The sequence below is a fragment of the Diabrotica undecimpunctata genome, chromosome 8, assembly GCF_040954645.1.
Source record: "Diabrotica undecimpunctata isolate CICGRU chromosome 8, icDiaUnde3, whole genome shotgun sequence".
NCBI classification, from domain to species: domain Eukaryota; kingdom Metazoa; phylum Arthropoda; class Insecta; order Coleoptera; family Chrysomelidae; genus Diabrotica; species Diabrotica undecimpunctata.
Window position 1 is genome coordinate 117731996 of NC_092810.1, and position 21183 is coordinate 117753178.

At 32.0% G+C, this 21183-nt stretch overlaps 1 protein-coding gene across 1 annotated transcript in view; it reads right to left on the bottom strand.

Moving 5' to 3' along the window:
* The window catches only part of LOC140447908 (cocaine esterase-like), a 103928-nt gene extending 89163 nt beyond the window's left edge, over positions 1-14765 (bottom strand). The window contains exon 1 of the mRNA XM_072540831.1: positions 14512-14765. Within this exon, the coding sequence (XP_072396932.1) occupies positions 14512-14580 (69 nt within the window). The 5' untranslated portion in view covers positions 14581-14765. The remainder of the gene's footprint in view (positions 1-14511) is intronic.
* Between the last annotated feature and the right edge of the window lie 6418 nt (positions 14766-21183).

Sequence of the window (21183 nt, forward strand, 5' to 3'; positions counted from 1 at the left end):
ATGTTCCCCTGCATTCTTGCATTTAACAGTTTTATTTAACAGTAATCAAAACTGTATAAAGTATGATTCTCTCCATTTGTGTTTATGTATATTTATGTCGTAATAAACGAGATAATTCAATAATTATGCTTGGTCATAATTTTCACTGCTCCACCATTCCAACTCGAGAAAATATCGACCGCGCAAAAAATTTGCCACAAAGAAATTGTAGGAAATCTCATTTGCAACAATTTCAGTTTTTACAATTTTTATAGAAATGTTGAACATGACGGAGAAATTGAGCAAAAACATTCCCCCTTTAAATTCAAGATGGTTACTAAGGCGGTTGCCAAAATTAGTCCCAATTTTAAATTTACACTACTATTGACTCCCGTTAAAGGTTACAATAATAAAATTTGTTATAGCTCGTCATGCAAGGTTAGGTCTTTTTTCTTTGATAGTGGGTGTAGCCTTGATAGACCCCACAGCGGCCTATGATACGATAAACCACAGAACCTTGCTAACTAAGATCTATAACATTGTGCTTGACTATGACCTGGTAAATATCATTAGTGTAATAGACGTTTCTACGTTATGCTAAATGGAAAGAAGAACAGATAGAGAACCCAAAAAATGGCCTACCTCAAGGAAGCGTTCTGGCGCCATCTTTATTTAACATCTACACCAACGACCAACCAATGCACCCTCAGACTGAGAGTTTTGTCTACGCTGATGATCTTGGTATAGCCGTAAAAGGGAAAACACTCACACAAGTAGAGTCGACAATGGAAAAGGCTTTAAACATGATGTCAACTTATTCCAAACAAAACTTATTAAAGCCAGACCCTACTAAAACCCAAGTATGTGCATTCAATCTCAACAACCAACTGGCGCATGTAAAACTGAATGTTCCTTTGGAGGGACAACGCTTGAAACATACGGATAGGTCCAAATATCTTGGAGTAATACTAGACCGGTCACTAACGTATAAATTCCACTGTCAGAACACAAGACAAAAGGTTTCTACGAGAAACAATCTTCTTTGGAAACTTGTAGGGAGCAAGTGGGGTGCAAATCCCCAGGTCTTAAAGGCAACAGCTGAAGCCTTATGTTTCTCAACAGGGGAATATGCTTGTCCCGCCTGGGGTAGATCTAGACACGCCCAACAAGTCACCACGGCGTTAAACGAAACATGTAGAATAATTACCAGTTATATGAAGCCTACCCCTCTATCTCTACTGTACCGTGTAGCTGGATTCGCATCACCAGACGACCGTAGATTCGCCTCACAATATGTGGAGAAGTTCAGGCAAACTTTCGATGAAAGCCACCAATTATACGGGTTTGACGAACCGCCAGGCATCAGCCGACTTAAATCAAGAAAAAGGTTTGTGAGAAATGTCAGCGTCGAACCACCCGAACTGTTCCCTCTACATCCAGAACGACCTAATGGAATAAACCTGGACTGGAGACAGCGACGCACTTTGTGAATGTGGGGAAATACAGAACGTGGAGCATCTGAGAGTATGCAGACTTTGCCCATCACAGTGCACCCTCGATGATTTATGGCTCGCAAATACAAAGGGTCTAGACGTAGCCCGATATTGGGCAGAAAAACTGTAGTCGGATCCAGACACGAAAAAGTAAAGTGAGTAGGTATTTTTTTTTGTCTTAACCCGACTTTACTATAACTAAATATTTACTGGAGCCAAAAAACGCATCTACATTTTATACTCCTTAATAAAGTTCACGCACAAATTTATATTTAATGTATGAAATTTTTCACTTTCTGGAACATGTTGGAATTCCAAATTTAATCATATTGAAACTTGATTAACTTTATATCTAATCTAAAAATCATACGAAAAAGCTAAATTTTGCTGAGAATGTTGATTTTGAGACCCCAAAAAAGATGAAAAAAAGTTTACCACTCCTACCCCCAGACTTCGCCTTGAAACCTCCCTTGGTAGAGAGGAAAAAACCAAAAAAAAAAACAATTTACCAAAAATTTGTGCACTGTAGAAAAAATGGTTTAAATAAAAAATGTAGCTGATATAGTTTTAAACATATGTCTATAAGCACTTTTTATGTAAAATAAACCGTTCTCTCATTCAAAACTCGAAATCAATTTAAATAAAATGGGTATCAAGCCAACAGTAAAAGTTCGATAACTTTTGATCAAAGTTTCTTATCTACAAAAATCAAAATGCGTTTTAAATAGCAAATATGCAGCTTTCGTATGCAATTTTTTGTGTTTTGCCGCAAATAAGGTCAGTTTCTATAAATCTGTTTCAGAAACAAACGTTGCGAGATTTTTTCCATTTTTTACGATGCTCAGCGAGATAAATAAAATTTATTACTTTCATTCACTGGTCACTGTAGAATTTCCATAGTTAGAGCATAATCTTCGAAACCTATAGCATGGAATTTCAGTCTTTAGTTTTGGCAACTATTGTTAGGCATTTGAAACATGCTTAAAAAACGCTTAATTTAAAGTTTTACATTACAAAAGATCTAAATTGTTTAAAACTGCTTCTTTTCGATGACACAAGTACGTTTTTTAAAACTAGACAACTTTATTTACAAACTACATCCATAATCTTCTTCGTGAAGGCATTTTCTGTGACGTGCAATCGTAATGCGTATTTAAAATCTTCGTTTTTTTAGGCATATTTCAAATGTCTCATATTTGTTACCGAAACTCAAAATCAAAATTTCATGTTATAAATTTTAAAGATAACAATAAGAATTTCACTACGACTGCTTAATGAAATTGATAAATTTTATTTGTATTTTATTGATATTTTATTGATATCGTAAAAAATGGTAAAAATCACGAAACATTTGTTTATTGATCAGATTTATAGAAAATTGTTTAATACAATATGACCAAATTAAAAAATTGTAGAGAAAAGCTACACTCTTCACTTGTAAAACGCATGTTTATTTTTGTCGATAGGGTACTTTGATTAAAAGATATCAAAAGACGGATGTATCAGTGGTCAAGTTTTTTGTATATTTTTGGGGTTAAAAATTGACCTTTTTAGCAAAACTTTTAGCTTATTCGTGTGATTTTTAGAAGTCAAATCTCTGACGACTGGACTATAACGATTTATACATTTTTGAGAAGCCTTCTAACTATTGTTTACTTTTATGTATTTAAAAAGTAATTTATACTTCTTAATTACAAAGCAATTTAATAACAGGTTACTTTACTGATAAAACTTGGTTTATCAGATGAAGGGAACATTATTTTCCCATCATGTATTACCCAAAATATTTATTTTAAATTACCAATATTTGTATAATATAGATAATGCATACTAATTTTAACTTTTCATTTAGTATTTAACTTTACAAACGCTGATATGGCAAATGTTATCTTTATAGATAGTAGGAATTATAAACGCAAATTTTGGAATTATCAAGAAAACTACAAATATTACAAATTTGTACAATTATTCAAAACAACAAACACATTGAGATCTATTTTGTCTAAAACCAAACCTAACAATGAACAAGAAAAGACAAAGAATTGCATTTATAAAATACCTTGTGAATGCCATCAGTTTTATTTAGGTGAAACAGCAAGTGAGAATATGATAGATCTCAAATATGTAAATATGCATGGGATAATGAACATAGGGTTCAATGGAATGATTCAAATATAGTCCTAAAAGAAACGGATGGTAAAAAGAAAAAAATCAAAGAAGCGGATCTAAGTATACTAAATGAGACCAATTGTGTACCAAATTCCTCGGCAGAATGTAGTAGGATCCGATTACCCATATTAAAAGAGGTAGTTATTAACAATAAAATACCAGTATTAGTAAGTCTATAACATATAGAGGATACATCATTTATGTTTTTTTTATAACAAACATATAAAATCAGAATTTGGTGTTTATTGAAAGTAAAATAAATGCAAGACCAAATACTTACCATGTCGGGATCGTATTATGAGGGTTTTTTCCTGGTTTTTCCCTCATAATTTACTATGGAATCACAAACAGGAGAATTTTACTGTCATCATAGCATGTATTTGTCTTTTTAAAGACGAATTACATGTTATGATCTTTTCTGACGGATATTCTCAAGTTAAAGTTGATTTCATGTAATCGAATGAACTATCTTATAAGTAAAGTCGTCCCAGGAACGCAACTCAACAATATTGGCAATATCGTTTTAAAGTCGTCTACTTTAAAATATATAATGTATGTCTGAATTGTCAATATAAATGAGTCAGATAAAATTAAATTATTAGAAGAATTTTTCGCCAAGTAACAAAAAAACAAAATTTGTTAATTTACTAATGTTTGTATTTTGAGAACGATTTTCGAAATGCAAATTGAAACGTCAATAAACGTACTTTATCCTTTAATTGTGGCTTATTCCCATTTAAATAGTAATTACTTTAACATGCCACAAGAAAATAGCTTCAGAACAATATTTCAAATATTACGCTTAAGGTTATAAAATTGTTTTTGATACCTCCTTCAACTAAGAAACGGATCCCTTGGAGGACAATTGCAACTTGAAATTTTCTTTTCTACCTCGATCTTCTCTATTAATCTGCAAATTGTATGCTTAATGTTCTCACTGAAAATTGATGTTAAGGTGCTTAGGCTATTTTTTAAACCTTTTTGTCAAACATTTCCACTCTGTTACTTTATCTCTGCAGGTGCAAAGTGTGGTTTGTAGATTTTAAAGACATCGTATGACATCGGCGGCCGTTCTACACTGCTACCTGAAAGATCTTCTGTGTATCCCCTTATTTGAAAAAAGACCGATCTCCATTTTTTTTTAGAAAATTAGTTAGAACCATTACAGGATTCAAGGTAAAATTTTAAATAAGACCGTAAAAAATTCTGTTACCAAAATGAAAAAAAATCCATTTAAATCCTATAGACAAGTTTGAATTTAACTTCAAAACAACTACTCTCAAAATGTGTATTGGAAGCAAAACAACAATTCTTCATTTAGACTAATGACATGAACTGCCACGTGGTGTTTGTTTTATCATAACGTGTTGCGTGTGGCTAGAACGTAACCAAATTATGCACTGTGTTCTCAGCTTAGGCTATTTTTTAAACCTTTTTGTCAAACATTTCCACTCTGTTACTTTATCTCTGCAGGTGCAAAGTGTGGTTTGTAGATTTTAAAGACATCGTATGACATCGGCGGCCGTTCTACACTGCTACCTGAAAGATCTTCTGTGTATCCCCTTAGTTGAGAGCTCTATTTGAAAAAAGACCGATCTCCATTTTTTTTAGAAAATTAGTTAGAACCATTACAGGATTCAAGGTAAAATTTTAAATAAGACCGTAAAAAATTCTGTTACCAAAATGAAAAAAAATCCATTTAAATCCTATAGACAAGTTTGAATTTAACTTCAAAACAACTACTCTCAAAATGTGTATTAGAAGCAAAACACCAATTCTTCATTTAGACTAATGACATGAACTGCCACGTGGTGTTTGTTTTATCATAACGTGTTGCGTGTTGCTAGAACGTAACCAAATTGTGCACTGTGTTCTCAATTTTTTATAAAATAGAAAGCACTGCAGAGCAGCTCACTCCAACAAATTGCAAAAAATTAAGATGAATTGAGGTAGAACATTGTCTACGCCACCTACACCCCGATACAAAATGGGGTCTAACCATATCTAAAACTACCCTAAAACCTCGATTAATTTCTAGTTGACTTTCTATCATTCCAGTGTATTATTCATTATCATTCCAGAGACTGTTCAAAATATAAGCAGGAGTCCAAATAAACCCAAATTTGTATCCCATTCTATCAGGTTTACTTTTTATATAAACTCTAAATGGTCATTTTTCTCGGACTGTAGCTAACCTCTCATCCACTGTGATATTTTCACCATATCAACGCAAGTTTTTACAAATTGATCCTATGTATTATGAATTACTTGTAGATTATCTTTTGTTTCTAATATTTTATTAGCTCTTATCAAAGGGACCATTAAGACTTAAGTGTTTGTATATTGTTTTGAATGTATATCGAGACATTGCAGCAGTAAAAAATGGTTGTTTGAATAGTTTATTCTCGGCACACATTTCCGCCAAGTGAAGTTTTCTTCCGTGATTTCTGAGTCATGATGGTCATGATTCCAGAAGGAGTGTAATTTGCTCTTTACATGTTGTGGTATACCTCATTCGACTAAGACCTTTTATACCGAATGATTTCGCTAGAAAAATTCTTATACGAGTATCACAGTTCAGTTATGTATCACTGATGGTCGCACTGTAATTTACCCCTAGGTTACCTCAGCGGCGGCTCGTGGACTAAAAAATGGTGAAGATAAGGAAAGCTTGCCGGAGCCAAAAGGAGTTTTGGTACCTACTTCGCGCCCAAATCTCAGTAAAAATTCGTTAAACAAAATGTATAGAGTTTAGGGTCCTAATAACTTAAAAATAGTTTTTTAGGGCACTTATACTAGATACGATTCGTTCTGCTTGCCTGGGGTATAATTCTGAACCTTGAGGGTTTTTTGACGATTAAAACACCCCGCCTGCTAAAACGGGTTGGTGAGTTTCGATTCAACCGCCCACTCTGAGTCAGATGCTGATTTCAGCCGACCACTCTGAATCAGACGCAGATGTTTAAAATACTGGTTGGTCGACCATGTAAAAGAACATCCCTTTTATCTTCATTTTTCCAATGCCTGAACGGAGTCTCTAATATATTACACACCAAGTCATTAAATTAGCCACCATTTAATATAGTCTTCTGCAGGTCATCATGCAGGGTAGAGTCGATGGAAAAAGAGAATAGGTAGAAAGAGGAAATCATGGCTGCGAAATATTCGAGATTCGACAAACATGACTGTAGACGAATTATTTCACGTTGCAATAGACAAAAAAAACTTTTAGAAATGTGGTCGCCAACCTCCGTTAATGGAGACGGCATAGGAAGAAGAAGAAGAAGTCATTAATTGGATTCATGTCTGTCTAAAATTATTTTTGTCCAAACGTCTCAGCTATCACTAAGGATAGGCTTACGTCACGTTAACATGGCAACCGTGAACGCTTATGCAGATGGATTTCGCATTTCAAAAATAATATTCACCTATTTCTGAATCCTACACGGCTAGTGACATAGGTCAGGACTTGACCATCAAGTACATACCGCTAATAAAGCTATTTGTCTTTTTTAATTTTTAGAATAATTAAAAGAGAATAAATAATTGATTTCAGAATTTAGATTATAATAATGTTGCTTTCATTTTTTATTTATTTGTCTCAATTTAATTATATTTTTTTGGTGAACCCCACCTTCACCTACTTTACCTGGCCGGCCGCCGCTGGGTTACCTTTGTCAAAGTACCTTATTCTCTTCTTTGTATTTCATGCGTTTAAATTTAAATATTTCTTTTAATATCGTACATTTATATAAAACGAGTTCTTCTTTGGCCATTGCCGATTATTCAAGACCGGACAATATCTAACTCTTCATTTGCAATTAGTTTTTTTACACCCTTGAAAAACAAGCTGAATGTCATATTTTTCCTTAATAAATATTTAAATATTTTAAACTTGTAATTTATTGGTTGCTATATAAAAACTGGTTTAATTTGAAAGTTTTTCATATATAACAAGCAGTGACGACTGCTTGATTTGATTACAAACTAATCAAATAATTTTTTGATCCAAAAACAACAATCTAAAGCTAATTCGTTAATTGTTCATAACTTTTGTAAAAATTATCTTACATTCTTACAATCAGCAGCGACAAAGGCGCAAAAAATTATAATTACTATAACAATAAAAAATGACATCTAATAGTACATAAGCAGGGGAAGCTAGATAGATAGCAAGATCATTTCAGAAAGCTGCTTAATGAAGAACCGCATGGAAATAATAAGGAGCAAGAGGACATTTTACGGAAAGTCAACGACATGGCGGAGACAATGGAGAGGAAGTTCCTCTGTGGAGGAAATCATTTATAGTATGAAAAACAATAACAGTGCAGGCAGTAATGGTATTCCGGCAGAACTAATCAAGCATGGAGATGAAGCATGCATAACGCGGATCTGTAGTCTGCTGACGAAAATCTAGAAGCGCGAGAAAATGATGAAAGTATGGGTATAGGCAATAGTATGTCCCATTCATAAGAAGGGAGATAAAGCACTGTGCGAAAACTACAGGGGTATCACTCTTCTGGATGTAAAATATAAGAAACTTGTCAGAGGCATAAGTAGTAGTCTGAAAAGACACTTAACTGAGCAGATTGGTAAATGCCAGGGAGAATTCAAAAAGGCAGATTCAAGATGGATTAAAATTAGTGATAAAAATAATTCAGAGCAGTGCGTATCAGCAACAGTTAAAGTTAAACCTCCTTTTTATAGATTTTAAACAAGCTTACGATTCTGTGATAATGAGGCGTCGGTACCATGCCCTAAAAGTATTTGAAATTTTAGAAAAGATGAACAGACGCAAGCCCAACAGGAAAATTTTAAGTAAGACGGGGACTAAAGCATGGAGATCCTGTCCACAATACTCTTGCTGGAGGCAATAATGAGAGAGAGTGGAATGTAAAATATAGGTATCATTTATAACAACAGAAACTAGGTGCTGGTCTTTGCGGACGATGAAGTATTATTGGAAAGAACTAAGGAGAAACTGCTAAGAACTTCAAACTCTTTAAAGGGAAGGCTAAAAAGTATGGACTTATTATTAATGATCAAAAACAAAGTACCGAAACATGAGTTATGAATAAAAATCAAGAAAATATGGAAACGTGTTTTAAGAAAGATATTTGTTGGAGTAAATGACGATGAAGATCAGAAATTAGCCAGATCGTTAGGATAAAGAGATTTATATTTTTTTCTATCTTGCGAGAATGGCAGATCGAAGGTGAGCAAAGGACTCGCTGATGAAAGGAGAAGGAAACAAAAAAAGAGAAGGATCAGGAAAAAAGTAGCTAGGGGCGTGTAAGGAAGACCTACAAACAAACGGGATAATAAATTAATGGACCGCGGCCTTGGATAGAAGAGAAAGGAGGAAAACAGTGAAAAAATTCCAATCCGTGGGTCTCTAGGGCCTGTATAAATAATCTAGTAAATGCCATATACAGTCACTCATTAACTTAAAAAATTAAAAACGGGGCATGGCACTTAAGGATTGCCGAAAAAAGTTCTTATAGCGGGTTATTACTATGTGGGTTAATGAAATTTTACGTCTGCATATTATTGAATTGTTAATTTCAGTAATTTTTAAAATTTGTTAAATAAATATTACATAGAATTTATTTATCATTTACACTTTCAGTATTATCCTGTACTTATGTTTAATAACTTCATTTCGATTATCATTACATTTAATTTTATTTTATTTAATTTTATTTAATTGTTTCTTTAATTTTATTTGGTTTTAATTATTTTATTTGATTTTGTAAATATATTTTTAAAATTTTATTTAATTCTATTTCATTTTATTTAGTTTTATTTAATTTTATTTATTTTAATTTAATTTTATTTAATTATTTTGGTAAAATTTTGACGTTTGTTAAACGTCATTTTATTTTTGTAACTAATGTATATGTGAACGTATATAAATTTCCCTTACAATTACAGTAACTTATATTTTTAGCAATTTTGCGAAAAAAATAATGACTGATGAAGTAGTAAAATTTCAGATTAAGGATATTAAATCATCAATTTGTAGATTGAATTGGAAATAAATCAGCCGTATTATCAAAGACCAAGATATGAATGAATAAAATGTCAGATCTTGGTAACTCAGATTTCTTTCCTAGGTGGCGTAGTTACCCTACCGGAAAAACAGTGTGACTTTATCTCGCTAGCTAGACTAGTGCTAGTCCTAGGGTATATATATATATATATATATATATATATATATATATATATATATATATATATATTTATGTATATATATATATATATATATATTTATGTATATATATATATATATATATATATATATATATATATATATATATATATATATATATAATAGATCTGTACCCCGGAGGTAAAGGACACTATGTCCATTTTCTTCCTTTTTCAGGAGAGCAGTTTTAACATTTTTTTAAACTTGTAATCAGAAGATACTCAAACGTTTGTTATATTTAACCAATATTAATATATTATTATTGTTATGTGTATAATCGTTTTTTCTTTCATGAAGTGTTATTGGACATAGTGTTGATTATCTCTAACAACTTTTTTAAATACTGTGACATTGCTTGTTAAGGTCTCTACGAAATAAACAAGATAAACACATTATAAACAGCCTATACTATTATTTTATTAAAAACAAATATTATAATGTTATAATAATTAAGTAAAATTATAGACAGAACTCAAAATTATTAAAGAGGCTCTATATCATCTTCATCTTCTTGGGGGTAATCGTTTGTGGCTATATCGCGATGTGTTAAATTTTGATAAAAGGCATGACAAACCGAGAGAACAAACGAATTTGTAATGGGATTACTGATATTGGGGACTTATATTTATCGAAGCTTTGTACAAAACTGAAAAAGGTATTCTACTAAATGGTTACCGGCTAAACAACATCAGATATCCAGATGACACCATAGTATTTGCGGACAACTTAGAAGACCTACAAGTTCTTATGAACAAAATCACGTATTACTTACAGTCAACAATATGGACTCAATATAAACGGTAATAAGACAAAGCTTATGATAATTAGCAAGAAAAGAATAACAGAAGGTCAACTCTATGTCAACCAATCCCCTGTAGAAAGAGTGACGAACTACAACTACCTCGGTACCGTAATAAATTAAGAATGGACCAACAACCAGGAGATTAGAGCACGCATCGGAAAAGCTAGATCCACCTTCAATCGGATGGGGGCCTTCTTCAAGAGTCACAACCTCTCTCCTCATACAAAATAAGAATGCTGCGATGCTACGTCTTCTCTGTCTTTTTTTATGGTGTTGAATCGTAGACGAAGAAGAAGAACATCTTGGTTAAAGAACCTCAGAATCTGGTTCAATACAACATCTGTGCAGCTTTTCCGCGCTGCTGCAATTAAGATAAAGATTGCCATGATGATCGCCAACATTCGTAACGGATAGGCACATCAAGAAGAAGAAGATTTAATTGGGATGAAAACGTTACTTGCTGTCTTCGATAACTCATGAAGTACACCTTATATATATTTTGGTATATACCACCGGTCTTATAAAAGAGCTTTCCAATGTGTTCTTGTTGAACTTGTAGGAAAACACATGTTGACAGTGGAACAGGCACCGTGTTAACATTCTTTTTTCTACTTACAAAAGGAGGATTAGGTGACAGTTTCTTATAGAATAGCGTTTTGAAGTTGTTGAAATCTGCAGGTTCTATATTATACACTGTGTGTTTACCTGATGTTTGCCCAACTAGCTGTTGCCAGTCGCATGGTGTTAAAATGGCCAAATTGAAGAGTTTCTTTCTTTTTCTCTTGATTAAAGCACGAACACTGTCTGCTTCCATATATTTGTTCCCTCTCAGTAAAAACTTTTGAGTGATCGTCTTTATTTGAGTATACGTATGCATTATCCAAAAATAGCACATTTTAATACTTATATTTATTTTCAATATAATCCTTTATAAAAAGGTATATAAAAAAACCCAGTTGGGCGATGTTAAATTGACAAAACGTTTTCGGAATAAGTATTCCATCATCAGTGTCAGGTTAATACATGAATGTAGCCACTAAATATGAGGGTAAAAACCCTTTAAAAATTACTAAATGAAATTTAGTTTACATTATGTCTAGTTTAAAATTAAGATGGTAAAGTTACCGTTGGATTGGTAACATGCCGACATATGACTCTACATTAAGTTGTAAGTCCTGAGACGGTATGTCTACGAGGACTTTATTAAAGCAACTGGCAGTTGTGCAGGGATAGTGACCACTTTCTTGTAATCTTGTAAATTCTTGTTATTCTTGTAAAAATCAGAAGAAGAATATCAAACCTAAATAAGGATAAACAAATGACACAGGACAGAGTTCATGTTAATAATGTGCGTATTGAAGCCGTTGCGAGAGAGTATAGGAAAAAAATTGATGAGGAAATAAAAAGCCTGGAGGCAGAGAAAAATGTAGAAGGATTGTGGCCAAAATGTAGAAACGTAATAACTGAAAAGATAACAGAAATATTGGGGAAAACCAAACCTGTTAAGCGAAACAAATGGTTTGAAAAGAAGTGACAAGAAGCAGCAAATAACAAAAATAGCGCATACCTAAAAATAAATTTGGATCCACAAGCAGATAAGAAGGAATATCGGACCGTACGAAAAAAAAAAAGATTACGTAGAATAAAAAAATCCAATTTAAGGAAAAGTAGTAAGAAAGCATAGAACTAGTTTCAGTCAAGAATTTAGAGCTTTAAGAATGATAAAGGAAATATCCTAAGATAGCCTCAATAGCCTCAATATTGAACAGGTAGGTTAAAATTTTCGACGCAAAATTGAATGGCCACCATATCGATAGGAAGAAAATAACACCATCACAGATCAAGATGATTTTCATCTATTCAACCCAAATGATCCAAATTTGACGAGTCTACTTGATGCGCTTTTTACCATTTAAATCAAAATAAATAAAAAAAATTCAAACTTTAAGTTAAATGTCTATTTACACTGCAGAGCTCATTACAATTATTTAAGCTTTGATGTATATTAATGCCAATCACAAGAGTAAGTTTGTTATATTAACAGATAGCAAAAGTTCGGTAGACACAATAATACAAACTAAATTATCAAGCTCTTTATCAGTAGTGATTAAAAAATTTTAGAAGCAGTCCAGTCACTTACGAATAAAGGTAAACAAATTTCTTTGGTTTGGATTAAGGCCCATTATGGAATAGTGGATAGACTAGCAAAAGATGCTACTACAACATGGGAAACTAATGCCAGTCAATGATCTACGACAATGGTTTAAGAAAAAAGAAATGGAACAGTGGCACAGTGACAGGAATATGACATCTCATTAAAAGGTATAAGATTTCATGATATCCAACCAAAAATTCATAGAAAACCGTGGTTTTACGGTATTGCAAATCGGCACTTCATTAAGACCTTAAGCAGAGCAAGGAACAAACATAGTTTATATTCATCCCACAAAAATAAATTAGGGTTGGTCAATTCTCAAAATTGCACTTGAGGAGAGTTGGGTACATTAAAACATGTGATTTTCGATTTTGAAAACTTCCATATACTAAACCAAACGTTATACAAACATCTAGAAACAGCAGGAGCTACTCTCCCCACCAATTTAAATGCCATTTTATGTAGACGTAATATAAATTTCCACAAAATTAATATTTAAACAAAACAACTAAAAATAAATTAAAAAAAATCGTAAAAAAAGAATAAGAATAAAATAATTATGTATCATAAAAAAATAAACAAAAAAAAATAGATACAAAAAAATAAATATATGAAAAACAAAACCGAGGTCTTGAATCGGGTTTATCTGTGTAAAAAAAATATATTTACATATAATTAGTATTAGCAGTTAGTTTTAGCATTTATTAAATTAAAGCTGGCCAATTGGTCTAAACCAAGGTCATTAATCTAAAAACACACACACACACACACACACACACACACACACACACACACACGCACACACACACGCACAAGCACACGCACACGCACAACCCAAATGGAAGACGATCTACCATTGAAGAGATTGCCCAAGCTATTAAAAAGCTTAAAAATACTAAATCACCAGGAACTGATCAAATTTGCAGTGAGTTCTACAAAAATGGTGTCGAGGCCCTGCTACACAGACACTGCATAAACTTTTACTTCTTGTCTGACAAAATGAGACCATGCCCTGTAAATGGTTTTATTTGCATTATAAGTCCCTCACTGCTATTTGTGTATATTTTATTATATATTAAATTCAAAGTAGTCCTCTTCTATGCAAATTTCAAGAAAATGTAAAATTTCAGATATAATGATTGAATTTGTAATATTATGTTCTAAAAGGTTTTTTTCTAGAACAAAAGTTTCTCTAGAAGGAATACTAGGACAACGGTTTTTTACGTCAAATGAAATTAATCGAGTTGTTAGGTAGCTGTAAAATATTGTATTTTATTAAGAAGTTATATTGTGTGTAATGTGATGTAAAATTAGTTAGTTATATGATAGTATAGTGATAGTTATATTGTGTTTTTACAGTGAATTTAGGTGAAAATTTAATGTGTTCTAAAACAACCTCTTACAGTTTTTTTTAAAGTTTATATGACGGAGCTGTTTGAAAAGAAACTAAAAATGATTAAAGAAAAAAATTCAGGGTATAAGAGTATGAAGTATACTGAAACTATAAAAAAATAAGAGGAGTCATCCATCTTATAAAATCGTTAAAAACTCTAAAAAGTGACACTAATTTAAGGTTCCATGACCAAACCAAAAAAAAAAGATAGCAAAAAAAATAACAACCTTTTGCATATCTAAATATAATATATGAAATTTATTGTGAAAATTTTTGAAATAAATAAATTATAAATAAATAAAAACTTACATTGAATAAAAATATGTATGCGATAAACGCAACACTTAATGCTATACCAAAATATACTGTAGCGCTCATTATTGTGCACTGAAGCTAACGTTGACAGTAGGTATTTAATACATCTTTTTCAACAAATCATCAAACTTTAAACATATTATATGAACAGCGCTGACGTTCAAGGCTATTTTGTCTAATTTTTTTTCTTTAATAACTATTTAATAGAAAAGTATTATACACGCACATGTTTTTAAAAAGACCTAATTATAACAATTGATATATTAATAAATATAGAGAGGTAAAAATTCGTGATTTAGAAATTTCAGTATTCTTAAAAGTGATATATTATTTTACAATCATGTCAATAGTGGAGTAGGCAATAGTCCAGGAAGCCACTGCCCAGGAAAATATTCTGAATCAGTTTTTTGGCACAAGCTTACTCAAAAAGGACCTTTTTTTTGACAAATTTGCATGTTGCCAAAAGTGCGTCAAACATTTTTAAACTAATACTTAAAAAGTAGGTACTTTTTATTCTTCTTCTTCTTCTTCTCGTAGCACTACAACCCGGGGTGGGTTTTGGCTGACTGCACAATTTGCTTCCATCTTGAACGGTCGTCCATAATAGTTGGGTCAGTGGGCAGCGCCATTGTTCTTAGATCTGACCATATATTATCTCTCCATCGCATTTGTGGACGTCCTAAGGGTCTTCTTCCTGTGGGGGCTTCCTCCCATATTAATTTGGCAAGGCGGTTATTAGGAAGTCTATGGACATGGCCAGCCCATCTAAGACATTGGGATTTAATCTCTTGGACTATATCGCTCGCTCTATACATCTGCTTGACCTCAGCATTTGTTCTCATTAGGTATTGGTTGCTATTAATGTCGTGATAAGGCCCAAAGATTCTTCTGAGGATTTTCCTCTCAAAACATCTAAATTTTCTTTCAGTTTCGTTGGCCAGGGTCCACGTCTCACACCCATACATCAGCACCGGTCTAATCACCGTTTTATATATTCTAATCTTTGATGTTCGTGTTAGACTTTTAGATTTAATAGTATTGTGGAGGCTGTACATACATCTGTTTGCTGCCTGAATTCTTCCTTTAATCTCTTCCGCGATATCGGTATCTGCAGTGATTGTTGCTCCGAGATATTTAAAACTTTCCACTCTTTCAAAGTTATATGGGTCTATTGTCACATTTTGCCCTATTCTATCTCGTCCCTTTTGTCTGTTGATGCAAATGTATTTGGTTTTCTCTTCGTTTACCCTTAAACCAGTTTTCTTTGCCTCTACCTCCTATTTATATATATATATATATATATATATATATATATATATATATATATATATATATATATATATATATATATATATATATATATATATATATATATATATATATATATATATATATATATATATATATATATATATATATATATTATTTACTTTTTATTCTTGCATAATTATACCAGTGTAAATTAGTTTCATGGCAAGAATAAAAATAGTTTCAATTTACAGTGCAAAATAAAAGATTAGAGAAATGAATACTTTTTAAATTTACATACCTAAAGCAAGAATAAAATGTACCTTATCATTAGTTGGCGCTACAGTCCTTCGTGAGGTCTTCCTTATCGCCTTTTCCATCCAATCTCCTTTAAATTGTCCTACACTTCCGACCGGCCTAGTTAGCATTGTTATTTTAAAATGATCACCTTAGTCCATTTGCATATTGTAACCCACCCACCTTATGCGGTTTATTTTGATGGTTTTTACGATATCTGCATTATCTCATCAAACCAGTTGTTTAGACCTCACCCAACACATCATCTGCGGTCTTTTGCAGCGTGATTTTTATAAACTCCCAATTTGTGTTAAATTAAGAGGGCTCTTCACTTCTGGGATGTTCTGACCATTTATGACTAAACATATTTAAAAATTTCTTACGGCGACGTCAGTCATTGCAGTCTAGTACATTTGATCCATTTCTTGAATCAATCAGTACGTGGTCTATCTGATTTTGGGTCTGTTGATCTGGGGATGTCCACGTCACTTTATGTATACGTTTATGTTGGAAGTATGTACTACCAATCGTCAGGTTTAGTTATGTTGCGAAATTTACTTAATGACAGAGACCAAGTCTCGTCCCATTGTCACTACATTCTTGGTGTATGCTATAAAGTTCTATGGTTGCTGTGTACATCTGTTGTTGTCTTGGCTTAGCATTTATGTCCCCTATAATCATCTTAATGTCTTTATTGGGATACTCTCTATATGTTTGTTCTAATTCCTTAAAGAATTCTTCTTTTTCTGTGTTTGTTTTATCCTCGGTGGCAGTACATAGATTTATGAGACTGTAGTTGAAGACTGTTTCACATATTCTTAAAACACATATTTTATGATCCATAGTTTAAAACCTATTATTACCTTACTAACGTTTTTGCTAACTATAAAGCCTGCGCCTACACCTACAGATATGTTGCATTTGATGGCAGCTATATTTTATTTTATTCAAATTCTTTTGAATAGTACCGGTCCCTTTCCATTTTACCTCATGTATAGCTGTTGTATCTATATTATATTTTTTAAGAGTATCTAACAGGCATCTCATTGCTCCCGCAGAGTACGTTGTTCTCATGTTTCATGAACCAAATAAAATATCCTTTTTTAGTTTGACAGAACGTCTACATAACGTCCGCCCGGTTTGTGTTTTTTCAGCTCTCGTAAAAATACTTTTATACCATACCTTAGTTTGTTTTCGTTTGTAAATGGTGTTTTATTTTTTACCTACCCGCCGGTCCTTAAACCGGTTAGGACGTCACACTATTCACTATCTGGGAACGCGTCCGAAGGGAGCAGAAAACTCCACACGGATTGTCCAGTAGGTAGTACATACCGGTAGGCACAGTACATTCAACCAACTTACACCTCTAAACGATTAATGGAATTTGCAGAAAGCCTTTCGTTGTGGTAAAAGGCACAGTAAACTGCACTAAAGTTCTCCATAATCTTTTGAATTACTTACTTTGTTTAGTTTAGAATATTTTTGCTTGTATTATCAGTTAGAGTTAATTTGTATAAAATGAGAAGCAAAAATTTAAATGGAATTTTAAATTTTTAATCCAGTAAAATAAGGCATAAAAGGGGGCAAACCTCGGAATGAAAGATAATAAGCTGAAAATTTGCATACGTCTTTATTTTGATGGTATAAAACTTACCTCAAAAGTCTCATATAATCACGTGTCCGCGACTTAAGATATTAAAGGTCAAAGGTTACGAAAATGAGTTTTCTGCAAATATATCGTTTCCCTTACACTTTATGACATTTAAGGTGGTAATAAAAATTGTGGAATGGAAAATTCTCTTCAATTTTTGTCTCAAGTACTTTTATGTACCTTCAACCATTCTTAAGATATAGCGAAAAGAGTGGGGGACCGCTTACCTGTGTATACGGTAACGGTATAGACATGCTTATCGACAAATTAAAAGCTGTTATTATCACTACAAAACAAGCCAGAGATGATGCTGATGTTCTCATTGTAGAAACAGCTATTGCAGAGTCTGAACATGTAGGAAAAACTTCCGTCATTGTAGGAGAAGATATTGATTTGCTAGTTATCTTGATAGGACGAGCTCAATTACATCAACAAGAATTTTTTTTTTTTTTAATTGGTAAGGGTAATGCGGAGACAAAATTATATTCATCGAAAAGTTTTGATAAATACCCTCATTTTAAGAAACACATCTTATTTTTACACGCGTTTAGTGGATGTGATACGACTTCTGCGATTTATAGGAAAGGTAAAATATCGATAAAAAATGTTCGAAAAAAATCACCATTTACATCAGTCACCTCAACTATTTCAACAAAAAAACTGCTCTGTACAAGAATTATTTGAAAATGGAGTACGTATTTTCTTAGCAGCGTATAATGCTCCAACATCAGAAGACGATATAGACTCTTTTCGATACACCCAGTTCATCAAATCAAATCAACTAAACTCAACAAACCAGTGCAGTTATCAAGTCTTCCACCTTCAAGTGCAGCAGCTCGTCAGCATATCATTCGTGTCTATTATCAGACCCAAATTTGGTTGGGAAATGATTTAGAACCCCAAGAATTCGGCTGGGTAATGCAAAATGAATTTCTGGAACCAATAACAACATTATTACCGCCAGCACCAGAAGAACTGCTGAATACAATATTTTGCAATTGCAAGAAAGGTTGTGGTTCTAATTGCGGATGCAGGAAATCAGGATTGCAATGTACTTTAATTTGTGGGCAGTGTAATGGACAATCATGTCTAAACGCTTCAACAACTTCAGATGATTTCAATGAAGACAGTGAATATGCACCTGATATTCTTGAATATTTTTATTCTGATACTTTAATAAACGAGAATGATGATGATGAATCCGATATTGAGCAGTCAGAGGAAGAAGAAGAAGAAGAAGAAGACGATGAAGAAGAAAATTAATACAAAAATATTAACCATACATAATAAAAGAATATATATTATATTTGTAACTTTAATAAATCGATTATTGGATTAATAAATAAATATATAATTTAAAAAAATAATAAATATGATTTTTTAAGTATTTAATTAAATATAAAAATGATTATTGTTGAATTCTGCACTTGATGATGATGATGATGAATCCGATATTGAGCAGTCAGAGGAAGAAGAAGAAGAAGACAATGAAAAAGAAAATTAATACAAAAATATTAACCATACATAATAAAAGAATATATATTATATTTGTAACTTTAATAAATCGATTATTGGATTAATAAATAAATATATAATTTAAAAAAATAATAAATATCATTTTTTCAGTATTTAATTAAATATAAAAATGATTATTGTTGAATTCTGCACTTGATCTTAATTTATCGTATATACAGCTGTTAAAAATATCATTAAAGTTCATTTAAAATATTTCATTTAATATTGTATGTTTGTTAAGAATAAAATAAATATTTTATAAAAAATATATATTTTATAATTAATATCTATAAATATAGTTTATTAAATAATAAATAATAAAAATTTAATGATAATAATAGTATTGAAGTGAATAATTAACTATATAACTTATTATTTATTGAAACCTATTGGCTGACTTCGCGTTACCGTATACACAGGTAAGCGGTCCCCCACTCTTTGCGCTCTATCTTAAGAAGGGTTGTAGGTACATAAAAGTACTTTAGACAAAAATTGAAGAGAATTTTCCATTCTACAATTTTTCTTAACCACCTTAAATGTCATAAAGTGTAAGGGAAACGAGATATTTGCAGAAAACTCATTTTCGTGACTTTTGACCTTAAATATCTTAAGTCGCGGACACGTGATTATATGAGACTTTTGAGGTAAGTTTTATACCATCAAAATAAAGACGTATGCAAATTTTCAGCTTATTATCTTTCATTCCGAGGTTGCATCCTTATTTTACCGGACTAATTATTGTTTATTTGGCTAATAATAAATGTATAAATATAATGGTTAACCTGCTGTACAATTATTTCGTAAATAACATAATAGTGTACTTACTGATTATTTAAATTTATAAGTCATCAGCATCGTCACTAAATTCACTTTCGCTATCATTATGTAAGTCTATAATCACTGGATTAATTTTAATAATTTTATTTTCTCGGATCCCCCACTCTTCTATTAATTTTTATTTACAGTTTTGGCCCATATTTCTGGAGATTCAAGTTTACATATACCCCAAATGTGTTCGATGGGATTAAACTGGCAGTGATACGGCGGTAACTGTAGTACTTGATGTCCAAAACTTGATACAATTTAAAATCCACAAGGAAACTAAGTTCCTGTAGCTGGCTGTATACCATCTATCAAAAAAATAATAAAATCCTTTATAAAAGGTATATAATTAAAAAAACCTAATCGGGCTATGTCATAAAGACAAAACGTTTTCGGAATTCATGTTCCATAATCAGTGTCCTAAAAAGTATACAACCACGTCAATTAAAAAGAACATGAAGTTTAAATTTTGACCAAAGTTAATACAAAATGTGGTTAATACTTACTAGGTGTACATGTTTTGAGCCACTAAATATCTAGGTAAAAACCCGTTAAAAGTTATAGGTTAGGACGGAAGTCCGAACAAAGCAGTCAGTGTAACTTAATGTTTGTGTCTAAATATGACAAAAGCCAGCAATATTTAAAAATTGAATAAGTTAAAATTAAAATAATGTATCAGTAGCAACCATCAATGTTGTAGTTTTAAATTGTAAATTTGTCCTGAATTTATATTAACAACATGGAGAAAAGTGTTTTATTGATTAATGTATGTGGAATGAATTGTGGTGAAGAATTGTGTGGGTACTGATAGGCAACCAACTATACATAGGTCTAAATAAAGTGGTGTAAAATAAAAATTCTAATAAAAGGCCCTTTATGTTTTGCAACATTTGGTACCTGGAAAATGCAAAATAGACATACGTGGGAAGTTGGATTCTTGAAACTTTATTGTTGGTGGGTGAAATCGAAAATAATATTTTTGTAAGTGCTATTAAGTAAATTCAAATAAAATACACTCGCGATCATAAAATCCGGGTCACCTTAAAAATTTCAAGTTTGTTGAATATTTTTTCATCTGGTGTAGTAATAACCTTTTTTTAAGCTAATGTATTTTTTATTTGTCATTAATGTTT